The following is a 20896-nucleotide window of genomic DNA, read 5'->3' as shown; positions in this document are numbered from 1 at the left end:
ACAACCAACAGACACAAGAAAAAAATCACATCTGAATTTTGTTTTCCCGCCTGTTAGAGGATGTAAACTTAAAAAATACCATCAAAATCTTTTTTCATATCAAGCAGAATTATGGGGGTAAGGATTTGGAACAACCGCTTATGCTTACTGACTCCTATGTGGAATTTAGGAGACACTTAGGGCTCCTTTTACAAAGGTGCGCTAGAGTTTTTAGCGCACGCACCGGATTAGCGAGCGCTATAGTGTGCGCTAGCTGAAAAATTACCGCCTGCTTAAAAGGAGGCGGTAGCGGCAAGCGTGTGCGGCATTTTAGCGCTAGCCCACCTTTGTAAATGGAGCCCTTAAAGACATAACTGTTTACGAAATATTTAGGCAGTTAATTAGCAAAGATTTTATAATGGACCATAGATCATTAGAGTCATTGGCTTTTTCATTTTTTAATTCCATTTAATTTCTCTTCAGTTGTAATTTTTAATTATTGCAAACCGTATAGAACTTCACGGCCTTGCGGTATATAAACTGATTATTAATAATAATATTGTCTGCATGGAGAGCTGAACAAATGGAGCTGACAATGTAGAAGAGTTCTACCTCACTGAAAGGAATGTTGTGACTCTTTCCATTGGTATTTCATTTTGCATCAGTCTAGTTACATTTTAACTGACCTTGGTTGCCTTTCATATTTTTTTCTGTTTAGTAACGCTCTTTTCTCTTGATGTGGGCTAGACGAATTTTCTTTTGTGTAAAACGTTATTTACTCCCCCCTCCCCCGCATTTTACAAAACCGTAGCGTGGTTTTTAGTACCAGCCCCATAGGAATTCTATGAGCGTTGGAGCTGTTACCACTGCGGCCGGTGCTAAAATCCACGCTACAGTTTTGTAAAAAGGGGGGGGGGGTAATTTCTGAATGTTATTTCCATATCTTTGCACTTTCATATTGTTTGAAAAAATAAACAAAAATGAACTGACCTTTCATTTTCCAGCAATATTTTTTTCTTTGGGGTTAACAAAATATTTACAACTAGTGTTTAAGCCTATTACATTAAAGGGTCCTTCCCTCACATATCCTCTATTTTCAGCCCCAGCTCCAAACCCATTCACCCCCCCCCACCCCACAGTCCAACAGCACCTCGTCCCTGCTCCCCCGGTCAGCAGCACCTCTTCCCTGCTCCCCCGGTTCCTCTTCCCTGCTTCCCAGGTCAGCAGCACCTCTTCCCTGCTCCCCCGGTCCCTCTTCCCTGCTCCCCCGGTCAGCAGCACCCCTTACCTGCTTCCCCAGTCCAGCATGTAGCCTTGTGAGCATCGCAGCCGGCTTTTGTGAACCTCGCAGGCCGCTCTGCACTTCGGTAGCATGTTCCCTCTGACGCGATCGCGTACGTCAGAGGAAATGTTCTACTGAGGTGCTGTGCGGCCTGCGAAGTTTGGTACAGCTAGCCGCGATCCTCATGGAAACAGCGCCCGACCCTCTGCTGCGCTTTGGGGAGAGTCTTCAGTGGCTCGAAGCCCTCCTCCCGGCAGCCGCCGCCAGCGCCGCTCTGCACCGCATCAAGCTGCCTAATACGGCCACGGAGGGCAATCGGGGCAGCCAGGACACAAGCAGGGAGAGTTGGTGAGTGAGGGCGGGAGGAGGGGTGTGGCCAGAGTGTTCCCTGATGCCGCATTCTAAATAATCTGGCCAGGGATCAGAAAACACGGCGGCAGGGAACACGAAACCTTAAGTGCGCATGCGTGCTTAGGGTTTTATTATATAGGACACTTACCCTGTCATCAGTGATTCCATCATTGTCATCATCACTGTCACAGGCATCACCAGTCCCATCCTTGTCGTAATCTTCCTGGCCAGAGTTAGGAAGGTTTGGGCAGTTATCCTTGAAATGAAAAGAAATAAAATAAACATTTTATTGCTCCCTTCAGTTCCACTCACCAAAACTATCTGTACTTTACTTCACTTTACCCATTTTTATATTCCATCTACACCAATTACAGGTTTGAGGTAGAGTACAATAGGCAAACCAGGAATCAATAAATCCTAGAATATAACAAATTTCAACTAGTCAAAATAATACAATAAAACCAACTATATCAAATATAAAACACAATTAAAAAAGAAATAAGATATTTTTGGACATGTGAGGAGATAATTCTATTAGGAGCCACAAGTATGCACACAATTGCTGGCATTCTAATCATTTAACATAAAATCCTATGAATTGCCATATTGGTACAAATCAAAGGTCCATCAAGCCCAGTATCCCATTTCCAACAGTGGCCAGCCCAGGTCCCAAGTACCTAGCTAGATCCCAAGTAGTAAAACAGATTTTATGTTGCTTATCCTAGGAATAAGCAGTGGATTTCCCCAAGTCTTCTCAATAATGGCCTATGGACTTCTCTTTTAAGAATATAAGAACATAAGAATTGCCGCTCCTGGGTCAGACCAGTGGTCCATCGTGCCCAGCAGTTCGCTCACGCGGTGGCCTTATGGTCAAAGACCAGCACCCTAACTGAGACTAGACCTACCTGCGAAATTATCCAAACCACTTTTAAATCCTACTAAGCTGATTTCACCACATTCTCCGGCATCAAATTCCAAAGTTTAATTACACATTGTATGAAGAAATATTTTCTCCAGCTTGTTTTAAATCTACTACTTAATAGCTTCATAACATGCCCCCTAGTCCTTATATTTTTGGAGAGCATAAACAAGCAATTCATATCTACCCTTTTCACTGCACTCAGATTTTATAGGCCTCTATCATATCTCCCCTGAGCCGTCTCTTCTCCAAGCTGAAGAGCCCTAGCTGCTTTAGCCTTTCCTTATAAGGAAGTCGTCCCATCCCTTTTATCATTTTCATCAGTCTTCACCGTACCTTTTCTAATTGCGCTATATCTTTTTTGAGATACGGGGACCCGAATTGCACACAGTATTAAGGTGTGGCCACATGTATTTGAAAAATATTTGATGATGTGTACTTTTGTAGCTGGGATTCACTTGGGCAGAGTTTGGGTGGAGCATTTACACCTGATCCCTGTAGGCACATAGGATCAGATTCAGTAAACAGTGTTCAAATTTGGGTGCTAGAAAAAATTGGCACACTGCTATTCTATAAAGAGTGCTCCAGGCTGAGTGACCTTCATAGAACAGCACATAGAGCTGATCACTGTGCCCAAATTTGGGTGCCAGCTGAAACCAGGTGAATTCCTGGTGCCTAATTTGGGTGCATATATGCAGTATTCTATATCTGTATGCATATTTCCAAAATGCCAGACTACCCATGCTCCTCCTGTGATTACATCCACTTTTGGGTTACGTGCTATGGGATTTGGGCACACAGTTTTATAGAATAGCGTAGACAATATGATGAAACCTTCCGTCTAATGTATGGCGGTGGCCAAAATAAAGAAATTATTAAAAAAAGGGATGGCTACAAGATTAAGAATGTTATAATGCTCCTGTATCACTCCACGGTGCAACCTCATCTGGAGTACTGCATTTAATTCTGGTCTCCTTATCTCAAGAAAGATATAGTGGCGCTAGAAAAGGTTCAAAGAAGAGTGACCAAGATGATGGAAGTCCTCCCATATGAGGAAAGACTACAACGCTTAGGGCTCATCAGCTTGGAAAAGATACGGCTGAAGGGAGATATGATTGAAGTCTACAAAATCATGAGTGGAGTAGAACGGGTACAAGTGGATCAATTTTTCACTCCGTCAAAAATTACAAAGACTAGGGGACACTCCAAGTTACAGGGAAATATTTTTACAACCAATAGGAGAATTTTTTTTTCACTCAGAGAATAGTTAAGCTCTGGAATGCGTTGCCAGAGGTTGTGGTAAGAGCGGATAGCGTAGCTGGTTTTAAGAAAGGTTTGAACAAGTTCCTGGAGGAAAAGTCCATAGTCTGTCATTGAGAAAGGCATGGGGGAAGCCACTGCTTGCCCTGGATCAATAGCATGGAATATTGCTACTCCTTGGGTTTTGGCCAGGTACTAGTGACCTGGATTGGCCACTGTGAGAACGGGCTTCTGGGCCTGATGGACCATTGGTTTGACCCAGTGTCTATTCTTATGTTCCTATGTAACTGATTGTTAGCTCCCAATTATTGACATTAATCAGCTTGTTATCCAACTTAGTTGCATGCACATTTCAAAATCGTGCCTACGTTTGGGTGTGCAAATCTGAGCGCCCTTTGTAGAATCTGGGAGAAGGTGTTCTTCAGAGAACAGGCTCCAAATAGATGCTTAATAATAGATGCACTGTTATAGAATTATTACCCATGTGACATAATGGTGCTTATTGTAGAAGACCTAATTTGATTTAGACATTTGCATATTGCCTACCAATGAAAATTGTCTCTAACTCAGTTTTAGGAACCCAAGATTCAAAGTCTAAATAGCTGATATGTCCATTTGGCAAAGGGGCAGGACACTCATAAAGACATATATTCCCCATTTCAGATGGGTAGTAGATATCCAAAGACTCTGAAGATCAATGTCAGGGGTTAGAGCTCCACCTGGGAACATCTAATTTCCTAAAAAAGCACTGTGGTAGGATTTTAGGGCAATAGCTTTGCTGGCATTTGTATCTAGGCAGACTTGGTGGGACACATGTTTTTTATACTCCCATCTCTTACAATGTTAATTTATTACAAAGGTTGCAATAATGCAATAGCTTGAGATTAAAATGAAAAATTTATATTAGTAGCAGAAAAAAAAACCCTGTCAGTCATTCTAGTCGTAGGATGAGGGTGAAATGGGATAGACTCTAGAATCATCTAGGGAAATATTTCCTTAATGCATTGAACAAGTCCCAGTGGATGTGGCCACATGTATTTGAACAATATTTGATAATGTGTACTTTTGTAGCTGGGATTCACTTGGGCAGAGTTTGGGTGGAGCATTTACACCTGTTCTATGGCAGGTATAAGAGCTCACGCCTAAAATATAGACACATATTTGACTTCTTATGCTTGCATTCTATCATAACAAATGTAGGCACATAGGATCAGATTCAGTTGGTATCTGAATTAAAAAATTAGGGCATAGTACAAAGGATCTTTAAAAGAGAGGAAGGGATCATAGAGCTTAGTAGCTGGTATGAATGGGTAGAATGGACAGGCAATATGGCTTTTATCTCTTGTCATCTTCAATGTTTCTTAATGTGTGCACCGCAACTACAGTGAATAAAACCACTGTAATTTTTTTTATCCTAATAGTTTTATTGTTCTATAATTCAATCCACTTTGCTTTCAGTAAAACTAAATATTTGAAAATGACACTCACTCATGAGTGTGTGCTTGAGCCATTAATCCAGCACAGCTAAAAATGTATTCAACAACTGCATTGGTAGAAAGTGGAGTGTTCAGTCTAACAAAAAGTTCCTTCAAATCAGGCCAGGATGCAATATTACTTATGTCTTCTGACTGGGGCTGAAGGCTTTGAACAAGGGAATCTCTAAAACACTTAACTTCCGTATATTAAAGAATACTTCATCAGCATTATTGTTATTATCATCTGCATCTGCATAATTCATCACTTACATCTTTATCTTAATCATTATCATGCTGTTGAATTACAAGGAAGGTTTTCATAAAGTTGGAATAATAGTTCTAACAATTTTTTGTCTGATGGGAAACTCTGAATATCTTCAAGAACTGATGAAAGAATGTCAAATGTAAACCGCAATTTCATACAAAACCTGGCATTTTCTTCTATAAAGAACATGAGCAGGATATTTCTGAAGGGTGAATCTTTAGTTTTCTCTTTCTACTGTCTGTAAATTAAAGTCAGCTATTTCATATTAACTTTACTAGTATTCACTAGCTCTGAGGTAATCTTACAAAAGATGTCGCTTACTTTTTTGCAGTGATACGTAGCATTAGCAACACAAACAAGATTCTCATTTGGCCACCCATCAAGATCCGTGTCTTCACCACAGATGATACCATTTCCGGCATAGCCTGGTTTGCATTCACATCGGAACATTGGATCTGCGTAAACGCCAAGATAAATGCATCGAGCATTCTTATTGCAGGTGTGGGTTCCATCAGTGCAGGGATTCTGTGGCTTACAGACCTGCAAGAAACACAGAGTTCATTTACATGCGGTCCTTCTGTACATGGAAAAAGAAAATCATATTTCTATAGAGATAGAAAAAATACTTAAGGGTCCTTTTACTAAGCTGCAATAAGCACTAATGTGTGCATACTACAGGTTTAAAATTACTACCGTGGGGCATAGTTTTGAGATCGGCGCGCACTTCCCATGTGCTAAAACATAAAATTTCTTTTTTAGTGCTGTGGGTGTATGTGGGGTGGAGAGTAGGCATGTTCTGCACTAAAGGCCTCTTCTATTAAACTGCGACCACGTCATCTCTCCCATGGATGTCACTTCCGGGTGGTGCCACGCATTGGAAGTGACGTCAGAGGGAGAGCTGACAGGGTTACGAGGAGCACATTGAAGTTCTTGTTGCTCGCGGTGGTGAACAACTAGAGGTATGGGGAAGGGTGTGTGTGTGCATGTCAGGAGGATCGGGGAAGGAGTGGGGGAGGGGAGTAGAGATGAGGGTAGGGGCACCTCTCACCCTCACTGTACCACTGCTGCCAGGTACTTGTGACCTGGATTGTCTACTGTAGAAACAGGATACTGGGCTAGATAAACCATTGTTCTGACCCAGTATGGCTATTCTTATGTTCAAATAAGTATGGTGACACTCCTATATAATAAGAAACACCACCAAAAGCATGTCTGATCAACCCTTGTTTGGCAATCTAACCTCTAGTGGTAGTACCACAAGATTACCACTAAGGGTCAGAGGTGTCAATTTTGCTGCAAGTAGCCTGCAGGGTACAAGTAAGGATCACTCCTGCTATCTCTATTCCGTCTAAAGCAGTGGTCTCAAACTCAAACCCTTTTCAGGGCCACATTTTGGATTTGAAGGTACTTGGAGAGCTTCAGAAAAAAATAGTTAATGTCTTATTAAAGAAATGACAATTTTGCATGAGATAAAACTCTTTATAGTTTATAAATCTTTCCTTTTGGCTAAGTCTTAATAATAATATTGTCATTTATAGCTAAAGAGAAATATGATCAAGAAACTTTTATTTTACTTTTGTCATTATGATAAACATACCAAGGGCCTCAAAATAGTACCTTGCGGGCCGCATGTGACCCCTGGGCTGCGAGTTTGAGACCACTGCTCTAAAGTGAGCAAGGTCCTCCACTTACAGTCCTGCCAGTGAAAGGAGCAGTTTCACTATTACATTTTCAATAGTGAGGGATAGGCCAAACTCTGCAGGACTCCAGGGAACCTGGCCTATTCCCCATCAATTGAAAACACAATATTGAAATGCCACTACCCACTGCAACAATGCAGTTGGAAGACTCCCACTCAGCTTAGAGGGAACAATACTTGCTACCCAGTGAGCCCCAAACTCTGGTGATGAGTTTGGCTGCCTGGTGTGAAGTGCGTGGAAGGGGGGCAAGGGGTTCAAATCAGACCCTCAACACATATTTTAGGAGGCAGGTCTTTGAGGAGGGATTCTTTCTTTAGCCCCCACAGCAGGATTGAGAGAGTGTCAGGTACCCCTGGGGGAGGAGATCTAAGGTCATCAACAATTCAGGCTGCAGACTTTAATTTTCCTGCACCATTATGAAAAGGGCCATTTTTTATCTCTTTAGAGCAATTATTTTTCAGCACAAACAGGGTTGCTAAGCCTTTACTTGTGCACTCGTTTTCAAATTTTAATTCATTTATGAGCTGCTTGCACGATTTTGAATTGCAGCAACTTATTAGCACCAAATTTACATAAAATTTCAGGTGATCTAACTTCATAAAAAGTGCTCTTCACGTTAACTTAGCACAAAATGCCTGAACTTTGGTGATTTTACACATTTCCAAGCATGTTTTGCACTTTAGTACTTAGGTTCCTTAGATTTCAAGCCCTCCAGAAACAGGGAAATATCTGCGGACCTGAATGTAGCTTGAAAGAATTATTGAAAAGAATTTTGCATAAGCCCAAGAGCACTTCTATAATAACTCATTTAGAGCCTTTTTACTAGGCATAAGTAAACTGTGGCCTGTGCTATCCCCAGCATGGATATTTCCCCACACACTGAGGCTAGTTTTAGTGCTGCAGGGAAATGGCTGATTCTTCTATTTCGGCAATAACGACCACACACTAATTTTCCCATTAGCGCATGGCCATTATTAGCACATGAGCACTTACACTTATTTTGTAGGCGTTAAGGGCTCATGCGCTAACGCACGCTAATCAGTTAACACATGGCAATCTAGCTGTGCTGACTGATTAGCGCAGAACACTCTCCACCCTAGACTCGCCCCCTAGCACTAAAAAATAAAAAACATTTTTAGCATCTGGGCAGTGTGCACAAATGCAGAAACTACTACGGGGTGCCCCTTGGGAGTTAATTTTCATCTACAGGGTCGGGTCATTACCTGTTTTTTTGCTGTGGCTTCTTCAATACCTTTGCCAAATGGCTGTGTCCCAGTAAAACGAGGGGGGCAGGGAAGGCAGTTGTACCCAGGCTCAGTATTTTCACATCTGTGAACACTATTGTGCACAAAACAGGTGTCTGGAACTTCTTTACACTGTAAGAGGAAAAAATGTGCCATGAAACAATTTAAGTGAGAATGTTAAGATTTTCATAACTTGAAAGGAATTAGTTCCTTTGCACCCCTAAAATACACCTTTGCGTATCGTGATGAGAAATATACCAAATTTCACATTTTAAATAGTCCTTTCCCAGTCTGCCCTGGCATCATCCCCATCCCATTCCCTCCCTCTCTCCCAAGTCTGAAAAAGCACATTTAAAAAACAAAAGGAATTGACCCCAAAATATCCACAAAGAAGAAAATCCAGAGAAAAAACCAAAAAAACTCTGTGGAGTGACGATGTTCCCAAATGGACTTTATTTGAAAGTGTCAAAGTTCCAAAGGTACACTAAAATCATCCACATAAAAGTAAATCATCCACATAAGAGCCTTAAAGGACCTAGTCCGCTAGGGATACAGGACCCAACACGGTCCACGTTTCAACAAAAAGTCTTCTTCAGGGGTCCCTGGGGGTTCTATAAAGGTGTGTACGTGGGAAACAATTGTGTGGTGAACCGGAAGTCCTTTAAGGCTCTTATGTGGATGATTTACTTTTATGTGGATGGAATTATTATATGTGGATGATTTTAGTGTACCTTTGGAACTTTGACACTTTCAAATAAAGTCCATTTGGGAACATTGTCACTCCACAGAGTTTTTTTGGTTTTTTCTCTGAAAAAGCACATTTACCACTCAGATTTGTAGAACTGTTTCTTACAGTCCCAAACAGGAGTCTACCCTACAGCTTCCTCATTAACCAAACATTCCCCCTAACCTAAATACAGAGGAAGGAACATTTAGATATGGAAGACAGATTTTTTTTTTCTAGAAGGACAATTTCTTTTACAATTTCCTTGCACGTGTGTAGTAATGATTTCTTACCAAAATTAAACTAGTTCTTCCAGGTGGACCCCAGGATTAACGGTACAGGATTGAGGGGTTAGGACCCTTGTTACAGAGATGGTTAGGTGTATTTCAATTTTCTATTCTATTGGAAAATTCCTGCGTCTAAGTTTATCCGTGGGGGTGCAAGCATCCCACACATTTCCTTAGTTGTATGGTTTGTTGATTTCTTAGTGCAATTTGCTTGTACAAATGTTCTTGTGTTTATCTTGATACTTTAATGACATTAGAGGAGCAGAAAAGTGAGAACTAGGGAAGTTAATGTTTAAATCTTGCTGATAATCCTTATGAATTTAGACAAGTTAATTCACTCTCTACTGCCTTTAGGTATAAACTTACAAGATGATATTCAAAGGCACTGAAACAGTTAGCAGGTACTGCTAACTGGATAAGAGCCAGCCAGTAAAATATTTCACAGAACTAATGAAATAGCCAGACCTGTCATTTTGGATAGTCCAGAGTAAACATGAGTGGGCCCTTCCAAAAAAACTTCCCCTCCCCTTTTGTCCTGCACCTCTCTCTTTTCTCTGTTACAAGCATCTTTGCTTCCATGCTTGTGACCTGGCAACTCCTTCTCTTTCTGAACCTCCATCCCCTCCCCACTCTGAGAACCACTGGCACCAGCTCTCCAGACACAAAGCAGGAAGTGCCATCGTGAGGATGTGACATGGCAGAAGGAAGCCTGTGGGGTTGGCGCAGGCTGAAGCTGTGAATTGCTGCTGTTTACGGCAGTTCTCAGGTATTGCAGGGAGGGAAGGGCTCAGAGAAATGTGGAGAGGCAGATGCTGGATCTGGGGCAAGAGGACCGGGATACAGGAGAGCACGGTGGCTGCTGCTGGGGTGCTCTAGGGGTCGCACTGGACAGTGCCAGGAAACAAAAATAGGGCAACAAAAAGACTGCTCTAACGTTATCTGGTTAGCTATCCAATTAGTGGTCTAAATATTGTTGCTAAATGCCCAACATTACTGGTTAGTATTGATTCACAGATATCAGCACTGTCTACTGTCTGGATACCAGCACTGATTATCCGATGTATTTTTAATCCATGGTGGCCAGCATTTTTTAAAAGTGCCCTATTTAATTCTTGCCATCTTCTAAGACTGTGGGGGAAAGGGAAATACTTATTGTATCTCAATGAAACCTACTTTGAGTTACTAATGAAAGAGGAATGTTAAATCTAATAAAAACACTTCAAAGGTATTAATACTCAAGAAGGAAACCTTTTCAATGGAAAGGAAGTTCTATAACTAGGATTCACAATATAAAGCACTAAGGAAACAGACTCAGGAAAAACATTTTAAAAAATATTGTTTTCATGGAAAGGATGACGAACGCTTGGAATGTCCTGCCAGACCCTAGAGGTTGCGCTGATGACAAAAACAGTAAAAGAAACTTTTAAACTATGGGATAAACACAGAGGATACTTCGAGGCAAGAGGATAAAAATGAAGCACTGGAATAGCTTGCAAGGAGCAGCAGTTATCGACCAATCACAGCCCAAATTGAGACTGGCCACACGACAGCAGGAGATGATTCATACTTAAGCACTTCTGCAGCTGGGGACCCAGGTGCTTTAGCAATCAGCACACGTACTGAAACTCCTGCTGCCCATCTGTACCATTGTATTTGGTGGAGAATTCGCCATCCAGTTGATCATAACATTTTCTAGCCATCGAAAGAACTTTCCTCAGAAATCAGGTAAAATATTTTTTTCTGGTAACCGAGCACTCAGCATAATCCAGAGTGCACAAATATAAAGATTTAAAACTACCTTCTTTCAAACTATTCTGTTTGCAAATTCAATGATTTTCTACTAATAATGTGTTGAATCCTATTTCCAAACTTTAGAAACTGTTTTTATATAACCAGATAAGAACTGGGGCAACACATTTTAGGTGTTCATTCACCATTCACTGTTAATCCTAAATTGGGAAAACCTAGAAAATATTTAAACACTTTAAAGTGAGCTCCCCCAGGGACATGTTTTCAGTTTAATAAAATAGACTTGATTGGCTGAATCCTTTACTCAGGTGGAAGTGGAAGTGGAAGTGGAAGAGCAGGAGAATCATGATATGCTGGAAGTGAACCATACGAGTGTGACGCCAAGACAGCAATGTAGAGTTGGAGGATTGTTTTGTATCTTTCTAGGAAAGGTATTTCACTAACATCTTGTGAATGCTGTCCCTTCGAAGAGAACTGTAAAAGATGCAACCTCCCCTTGAGCATTGCGAGCAATTCTGGTAACCATATCTCAAAAAAAGGTATAGTGGAATCAGAAAAGGCTCAAAGAAGGACAACCTAATTAGAGGGATGGAACTCCACTGAGGAAGAGCTTAAGAGATTAGGGCTCTTCACCATGATAGGAGACAGCAAAGGAAGGGGGGGGGGTTATGATAGAAGTCTACAAAATTATTTTTCAGCTCATACCCCTAAATGAGTAAGCTGTGAACTGGATGAAAGCTCTAATGCTGGGTTTGAATCAGGCAGATGCCAATCCACCCCTGGGTTATACAAAAAACAGATGTTAACCTATGAATAGGGCAGCTGTTCTTAGATGTTTATGAATTATAAATTTAGGTGTCTATTTTTAATTTTGATTATTTGAAAGTACAAAAGAAATTTGCCTTTGCAAGCGCTTTCATAGGTGCCATTTCTAGTAAAAAAAAAAAAAATATATATATATATATATATATATATACACACAGTGGTACCTTGGTCTACGAGCATAATTTGTTCTAGAAGCATGCTCGTAAACCAAAATACTCGTATATCAAAGCGAGTTTCCCTATAGGAACTAAGGGAAACTTGCTTGATTCATTCCCACCCACCCCCATCCCCCGAGGCCAGCGGCGCTGCTCTACCCCCCCCCCAGGAACCAGCATTGCTCCCCCTGCTTTGAAGGCCCCCTCCCCCGTGTGATCCGCCATCCCCCCTGCTCATTTCGCCCCCCCCCCTCCCGCTCATGGCGCCACCCCCCCGATCTGGCACCCTCCGCTCACATAGCACCCCCTCCCCGCCGCGATCTGGCATCAAAAAGGCACCCACCCACCCACCCGATCACATTTCTTAGCCCTCATTTGGCACCAGCACCAACGCACAGGATTTGCTGGTACCTGAAGATCTGCCTCCTTCGCGCTGGGCCTTGAGCATCTGTGCATGCTCAAGGCCTTCGTCCTGTGCTATCAACCCAGGCATGCAATATGGTGCCCGTGTGTTAACTGTCTGCCCTGCATGGTAAATGTTGGGCCACATGTATGGCACACACTCTGCATTCACTGCACTTACCATATATTAACATTTGCTATTAACATGTAATGAGTGCAAATCCTACTGCACTTCAGTAGGGTTACCAGATTTTTCTGAAGGAAAATTTGGACCCATGGCCACACCCCCAGGTCCATCCAGTTCTGCCCCGTTCCATCTGTCATGCCCCATTTTACCCCCCAGCCACGCCCCCAGATGGCATCTGTGCATGCTTGTACGTGACGCCCTGACATCACAGTCTTGTGTCCACGCATGCGCGGATGCCCCTTCCTGACGCGATTTTGATGGCAAGCTTTTCAAAACCCAGACAAAGTGCCGGGTTTTGAAAAGCCATTCAGACATGTCCTCAAAAAGGACGACATGTCCGGGGAAATCTGGACGACTGGTAACCCTACACTTTAGTAAAAGATCTCCTTAGGCTCTCAAATTTGACTGAAAATAGGACACGATTGTAGGAGCCTATCTTAGGAGCATATATTTCAGAGCTCAACTTTTTTTAAATAGAGCACAAACAATTTAACACATTAACATAACTCATTAGTATATCTAAAGTTGAATTTGCCCATGTTAAATTATTCTAAACAAAAGTTAAACAATTTTATTAACGTGAATGTGTGAAGTAAACTAAACAGGAGAGAAAATGAACATAAAACAAACCGCATTTTTCATTACTTCCATCCCTTCTTCTTCAGCTTTCACCAGTAGAATAGTACTAACTAGAACTGCTTCAGGATTTACCGTATTTTCACGTAGATAACGCGCACCCGTGTAAAACGCGCACACGGGTATAGTGCGCGGAAAACACAAATTTATGTACAGAAATTTTTATATACCGCGCACACCCGTATACCGCGCATGCTGCCCGACTCTCCTTTCGCCCGCCCCGACTCTCCTCTGGCCACCCCGACTCTCCTTTCGCCCGCCCCGACTCTCTTCTCCCCCTTGAAGTCCTGTCCCCACCCTGAAAACCTGATGCCCCCCCCCGACGTCCGATTCACCCCAACGCAGGACCGCTCGCACCCCCACCCCAAAGGACCGCTCGCACGCACTTCCACCTGCACCCGCACCCCCACCCTGAAGGACCGCTCGCACCCCCACAGCCTCCCGACCCCCCCCCCATCATGTAGAAGCTCCTACCGGTGTCCTGCTGCTTTCTCTTGGCGGTCCCGGCCCTTCCGTGAGCCCTGCGCCTGCGCTGCTTCCTCTTCTAGCGGTTTGCCCTTTTTCTAACGTCAAGCACTCTTGCCCCGCCGACTCCCCGACTCCCCGACACGATCGGGGCAAGAGGGAGCTCAAGCCCTCTTGCCCCAGCCAACCGCGGCACCCCCGACACGATCGGGCAAAAGGGAGCCCAAGCCCTCTTACCCCACCGACTCCCCAACTCCCCGACAATATCGGGCCAGGAGGGAGCCCAAACCCTCCTGGCCACGGCGACTCCCTACCCCCACCCCGCACTACATTACGGGCAGGAGGGATCCCAGGCCCTCCTGCCCTCGACGCAAACCCCCCTCCCCCCCAACGACCGCCCCCCTCAAAAACCTCCGACCGCCCCCAGCCAACCCGTGACCCCCCTGGCCGACCCCCACGACACCCCCATCCCCTTCCCCGTACCTTTGTGTAGTTGGCCGGACAGACGGGAGCCAAACCCGCCTGTCCGGCAGGCAGCCAACGACGGAATGAGGCCGGATTGGCCCATCCGTCCCAAAGCTCCGCCTACTGGTGGGGCCTAAGGCGCCTGGGCCAATCAGAATAGGCCCGGGAGCCTTAGGTCCCTCCTGGGGGCGGGGCCTGAGGCACATGGGCCCAACCCGACCATGTGCCCAAGGTCCCGCCCCCAGGAGGGACCTAAGGCTCCCGTGCCTATTCTGATTGGCCTAGGCGCCTTAGGCCCCATCAGTATGCGGTGCTTTGGGACGGATGGGCCAATCCGGCCTCATTCCGTCGTTGGCTGCCTGCCGGACAAGCGGGTTTGGCTCCCGTCTGTCCGGCCAACTACACAAAGGTAAGGGGAAGGGGGGTGGGGGTGTCGTGGGGGTCGGCCAGGGGGGGTCGCGGGTCGGCTGGGGGGGGCAGTCGGAGGTTTTTGGGGGGGCGGTCGTTGGGGGGAGGGGGTTTGCGTCGAGGGCAGGAGGGCCTGGGATCCCTCCTGCCCGTAATGTAGTGCGGGGTGGGGGTAGGGGGTCGCCGTGGCCAGGAGGGTTTGGGCTCCCTCCTGGCCCGATATTGTCGGGGAGTTGGGGAGTCGGCGGGGCAAGAGGGCTTGGGCTCCCTTTTGCCCCGATCGTGTCGGGGGAGGGCAAGAGGGCTTGAGCTCCCTCTTGCCCTGATTGTGTCGGGGGTGCCGCGGTTGGCTGGGGCAAGAGGGCGGGAGTGCGTGCGAGCGGTCCTTCGGGGTGGGGGTGCGGGTGCGTGCGAGCAGTCCTTTGGGGTGGGGGTGCGAGCGGTCCTGCGGGGGGAAGGTGAATCGGACGTCGGGCGGGGGACTATGTAAAAAAAAATTTGTACAACGCGCTCACGCGTATACCGCGCAAGGTTATGCACGGTTTGTAAAAACACGTATAACGCGCGCGTTATATGCGTGAAAATACGGTAATAACAGCAAAAGATATTTATTGGAATACCTCATCAATGTCATGACACTGAAGTCCATTTCCTTGGTAACCAAGAGGACAAGCACCGCACTTCCAAGAACCATCAGGGAAGCTGGTACATTTGGTCCCCGCAAAACAAGGATTGGAAAGACATCCATCTATGAGAAACAAGTAAAGACCATATTTCAAATGCAGTACACAGCAATGACCAGACTTATATATCATCATCAATGCCTTATCCCAGGGGTTTGCAATTCCGGTCCTCGAGAGCCGGAGCCTGGTCAGGTTTTCAGGATAGCCACAATAAATATGCATGAGATAGATTTGCATTTCAAGGAGGTAGTGCATGCAAATCCATCTCATACATACATATTCATTGTGGATATCCTGAAAACCTGACCTGGCTCTGGCTCTCGAGGACCTGGCTCTGGCTCTTGAGGACCGGAATTGCCTACCCCTGCCTCATCCAAAGCACAAAAATCATATCATACAACATTTGCCCATCAGCTTCCAGCAGTAAATGTTATATTACAACTCAAATCTATACGATGCTTTGTTGGAATGGATCCCTAGAGAATGAAGCACAATTAAAAGACAGAAAAGTATTTTTATGAACACAGTACAACAATTTTGTTAAATATTTCTGATTTCGTCACTACTCACCAATTGGGCAGTCTTGCTTATTACAAATCTGAGTGTCCAAGATGTCTCCTAAACAGTCCTTTCCTCCATATTTGGGCTCAGGATTATTGCACAGACGCCCACGCTTCTGAATGCCTCCAGCACAAGTAAGCGTGCAGCTATCCCAGGGTGACCAGGGTCCCCACTGTCCATCGACTACAGAAAGCAAACATAGTACAGGATATAGGATCATATCATGTGAAATCTTCCAGCACCCCTGGAGATACCATCTTTTATTATGCTACTTCAATGAATTACAGGACAAGAGTCAATACAGAGTTTCAATGGCAGTGCTGTGTGCTTCTACGAAGGCCAAAGATTTGATTTCTATGCCTGACCAGCATCATAGCAACTGGTAGAAGATCTGATAGTCCACCTGTTATCCTACAGCAACACCTATTGGTTGGACTTCAGGTACAAATGTAACAGCTTTCAGAATAAACTACTGTCTATGGCCCCTGGTTAAGGACTGTTGCTAAAATTGTTAGGTTAGATAAGATGGAAGATTAAGTTGTTGTTGTTTTTGGGTGCCATCAACTCGTGTTCTAGTACTAGTGACTTGATGAATTGCGGATCTTAAAGGAAATCGGTTTTGTGCTAGTCCGGGAAGGTCCTCCAGCGTCATCCCCATGGTTTTGTTTCAGCGTGTCCAGCCATCTGATTGCAGGTCGTCCTCTTCGCCAGGTTCCTTCGATCTTCCCAAACATGATGTCCTTCTCCAGTGATCTCTTTCTTCTGATGGTGTGACCAAAATAAGACAGTCGTAACTTCATCATTTGGGCTTAGAGTGACATAGCCGGTTTGATCTCTTCCAGAATCAATTTGTTAAGTATCTGAATATAATATGCAAATCATTTAAAATTGTGTAACAGAAAGGTTGTATATCAAGAGGAGCATTGTCAGTATAACATCTAAATCAGAGTTTAGATGTTTTGGGGAAAACATCCAAAAATCCAGTAGAGAAAATGACCATTTTCAAAACAGAAAAATGTATTTTTTTAAAAAAAACTATTTCTTAGATGTATTTGCCCTCAGTTCATCTATCTTTTGAACCATTTTTGAAAAAAAAAAAAAGTCCAAATGAAAAACGAACAAAAAATCCACCGTAGGATGTAGGAGGGGCCAGCATTCTTAGCAGATTGGCAGGACCGGCTCGAGATTTTGGTGCTCCATCCCATGCCTCGCCCCTGTCCCCTCCTGTCTCCTCTGATGCTACTGCTTTACACCGACATTGGCCTATGAAGCTGCATCCTGCTGGGACCAGGCAGCATAGTCAGAAGAGGAGATCTCCTAGAATCTCGGCGAAAGGGAGAACTAGAAGGCCTTGAGCATGTGCAGATGCATGCTCAAGGCCCAGCAAGAGGCAGGAACTTCTTCAAGTGGCACCGGCACGTCCTGTGGGCTGCATGCCGGTGCCAGACGGGGGTAAGTTTGAAGTTGTTTGAGCGGGGTGTGCCAGTTATGGAGGGGGGGGGGGTCTCAACTCGAGTGAACACTTGGTTTGCGAAACAAGATTTGCGAGAATGTTTTGCTCGTCTTGCAAAACACTCGCAAACCGGATCACTCACAAACCGAGGTTTGACTGTATATTGTTTGGTTGGCAAATGCATGTTTAAACAAGTTCATTTTCCTTAAAATGTGATTGTCTTCAGATACAGTATTCTTGTTCTTCAGGGCAGTATAGTCATTTTGGAGCAGATACCAATAGGTTGCATGGACATATCTCTCTCAGAAGGCAAAAGCAAACTTTGCACCACTGTGCCAGGGGTGGTATCCAAGTTTTGCAGGTTCAGGACTCTCTCAGTGAAAAGTTTGAACAGTGTAGAAGCAGAAGAGCAAATTTCAGGGGCTCATTCCTGCAACACTGCACTGATCAAGGACAATCTGGCCCTTCATGCCAAACGTCAAATTGTTGCAGAATGTTAATAGAAGTATTAATCTTAGACTCAAGAAAAAGTTCCCAGGCCATCTTTCCTGTCATCTATGAATGTTCATCAGATATTGAAAATTCCATCAGATTCTCATGCCCTTTAATAAGGTGTATTATCTTCCAGTGGGAGGGGAAAGAGCACAAAGCTCATATTTTGATATCGGAAAGTTTGCATTTACCTATCCTAATTAAAGAATTCCACAAAGAAATTCGGTCTTAGGCTACTTTGCTATTCCAAACTGTAGTGATTGTTGACCTTGATTAGATATGTAGAGTGGAATTTTAGAAAGGATGTCAAAATCAGAATAAAGACATGCAAGTCTGAACATTTGATATGGACATCCATGTCTCGTGTATTGTAGAACAGGATCTTTTGACATACAGCCTGTTCTACAATACATGACACCTGGATGTCTCAGTGCTGAGTCCCAGTGCTGGCTATGTCTAGCATGAACATCCGTTTTATAAACTGAAATGTCCAAACTATGAACAGGGCAAAATGAGGGACACAAATATGTTTTTGGCAGTCTAGAAACATCCATATTATAATGGCCACATAGCAGCCTAACAGCCAGAATAGCCGACTGAAAAAAACAGAGCAAAGATCCAGAGTTTGTAAGTTCAAGTCTCACTGTAGCTGTCTGTAATTTTCATTTTTAAATTGTGAGCCCTCCGGGGACAGAAAAATACCTACTGTGACTTCCCTTACTACCTCCAAAGGAGAAACTGCTCAATCGGAATACCTTTCCGTAAGCTGCGCGTGCCAAGTTTCAAGTCTAAATATGGATGTCCAACTTTTTGCACATGGAGGTCCCTCCCCACTCTGCAATTGGAGTTGGACTTCCATTTTTTAGTCCTTCCCTAGTCTCATCAAAAACATGCCCAGACCATGCCCCCTTGCCATATGGACATACTCAGTTTTAGATGACTGTATCCTGGCTATATGAAGTTGGAATTTGGACATCTATGCAATACAGATGTCTAAATGCCAGTTTTCAGATGTACAAAATAAATAGAGCTTCTATAATAACCACCTAAATTATTTTTTTATATTATCAGGGTCTGTTTTTGGTAAGAAAGTCTATTTTTCCTAATATTTTTAGGCCTGTATAAGAAACAAGGAAGCAATTCCTGTCTTTCTTAACATAGTAACATACTAAATGACAGCAGATAACGACCTGAACAGCCCATCCAGTCTACCTATTAGTTATACTCTTAAAAATACTTGATTCAATTAACTTGTCTCTTTTCTTTGATATTTCTGAGCCATAGACTGTAAAGTCCACCTGGTACTGTCCTAGGTGCTTTCTCGGGGTGCATTGTTTTGCATTTTCTGACCCACTATAATTAGCAGCTTCTCTCAGGGAAAGGGCCGTTAGGACTGTTCCCTCTGTTCTTGTTTCTCCCAACAAACTTCAGGAGAAAAGGATGTATCACAATCCTAAGTTTGGTTTGCTATGGCCATTGGGTGAAATGTGATGCATTTCATCCCTTCCCAATGTTTCATCCCCTTCCCAATGTTTCATCCCCTTCCCCTTTCCTTTTTTGCATCCCCATTTCCTCTTTTTTCATCCCTTCCCTCCACTACTGTGGATAAATTAGACATTTTCAGCTTTCCTCTCTTTGACTTGCACAAGTTCTTATTTTGCATTCAAGACCTATTTCTTTCAAACCTTGGTTTGTTTAATTTGTACCTGTTAATTAAGAGAATACGATAAAACATTCAAGATTTTTGCAGAATACTTACTAGGGCAAGGGTCTTTCTGGCAAGGCTTATTCTCTCTGGCTTCTCCTCGACAGTCTTTGCCGTTCATCTGGGGACGTGGAGAATTACAGAGGCGGATCCTGGTGATCTGCCCACTGCCGCAGGTAACAGAACATGAAGACCATGGAGACCAATGACTCCAACCTCCATCCTGCTTGACTAAAAAAAAAAAAAAAAGCCACAATTTATAAATAGTCCAAAGAACAATGTGTGAATTTTACAGCTGCATCTTGTATAACATCTGCATATATAATATGCTTAAGTCCCAGCAGCAGTATTGTCAAGGCTCAGCAGGATGTGAAAACTCTAGGGGCTGGATTCTCTAATATGCCTGGTAAAATCTGATGGGTCGCTGTAGTGGCCATAAATCTTAATGATTCATAAAAGACGAGTCATTCTCGAAGAACTGTGCATGCAAATGAGGTTCTAAGATTAGTCGCTGGTGATAGCGATTGACACGTGCACAGATTAGTCCACAGAAAGGCATGGGTGGATAGGAGGGGGTGGAGAACTACCAGCAACCCTACATCAGTGTGTCAATCATAGGCATGCTAGCGCTATAGGATGGAGGGAAGGTGCAATCGTCTGCTTTAAACAAGCACATATAAGACATGCTTTTAATACACGCCTCTAATACATGTACTCAAGACACATGTTTTTTAGATTTCTTTCCCATCACTATATTGCTATTTATGAGAATATTGTGTGTGTTTTTAAAAATTTTTTTTAGCATGAGCTACAGCCAGAAACACGCACCTGAGACACATTTTTCATAGTACTGGCACCCCAGACCAGCTGGTAATTTTGGGTTGTTAAAAAACCAGCACTGCGCTTGGAGAATCACTCATAGTGCTTGTTTAAATATTAATGAGCCCATTTTACTACCATTTTAATAATAATTACCTGTTGTATTACATTTGCATAACAGAGTCGGAGGCTGCTAGGAAGCTCGGAAAAAAAACATGGTGAGCTGTTCTGATATTCAGACAGTAATATACTGGCACACTAAACCGGCTGGAATGGTTTTACGGCTATCGTTAATGGCACGGTAAGTTTTGAAAATCCAGCCCTAGATTTGGAAGCTGCAGTTTGTAGAAGGGCATTAGAAATGAGAGAGCTGCAGGATTACAAAGGGCATGAGAACAGGGGGGG

At 43.7% G+C, this 20896-nt stretch overlaps 1 protein-coding gene across 1 annotated transcript in view; it reads right to left on the bottom strand.

Annotated features, from left to right (window-relative positions):
* Window positions 1-20896, bottom strand: part of THBS1 (thrombospondin 1) — a 105219-nt gene that overhangs the window by 32518 nt on the left and 51805 nt on the right. Inside the window, exons 8-13 of the mRNA XM_033951414.1 lie at window positions 19727-19903; window positions 16032-16205; window positions 15399-15526; window positions 8455-8607; window positions 5853-6071; window positions 1761-1868 (exon numbers count right to left, since the gene is read on the bottom strand). Of these exons, the coding sequence (XP_033807305.1) occupies window positions 1761-1868; window positions 5853-6071; window positions 8455-8607; window positions 15399-15526; window positions 16032-16205; window positions 19727-19903 (959 nt within the window). The remainder of the gene's footprint in view (window positions 1-1760; window positions 1869-5852; window positions 6072-8454; window positions 8608-15398; window positions 15527-16031; window positions 16206-19726; window positions 19904-20896) is intronic.

Source organism: Geotrypetes seraphini, chromosome 7, assembly GCF_902459505.1.
Source record: "Geotrypetes seraphini chromosome 7, aGeoSer1.1, whole genome shotgun sequence".
In the NCBI taxonomy this organism is placed as follows: domain Eukaryota; kingdom Metazoa; phylum Chordata; class Amphibia; order Gymnophiona; family Dermophiidae; genus Geotrypetes; species Geotrypetes seraphini.
This window is presented reverse-complemented; position numbering and strand designations above follow the sequence as displayed.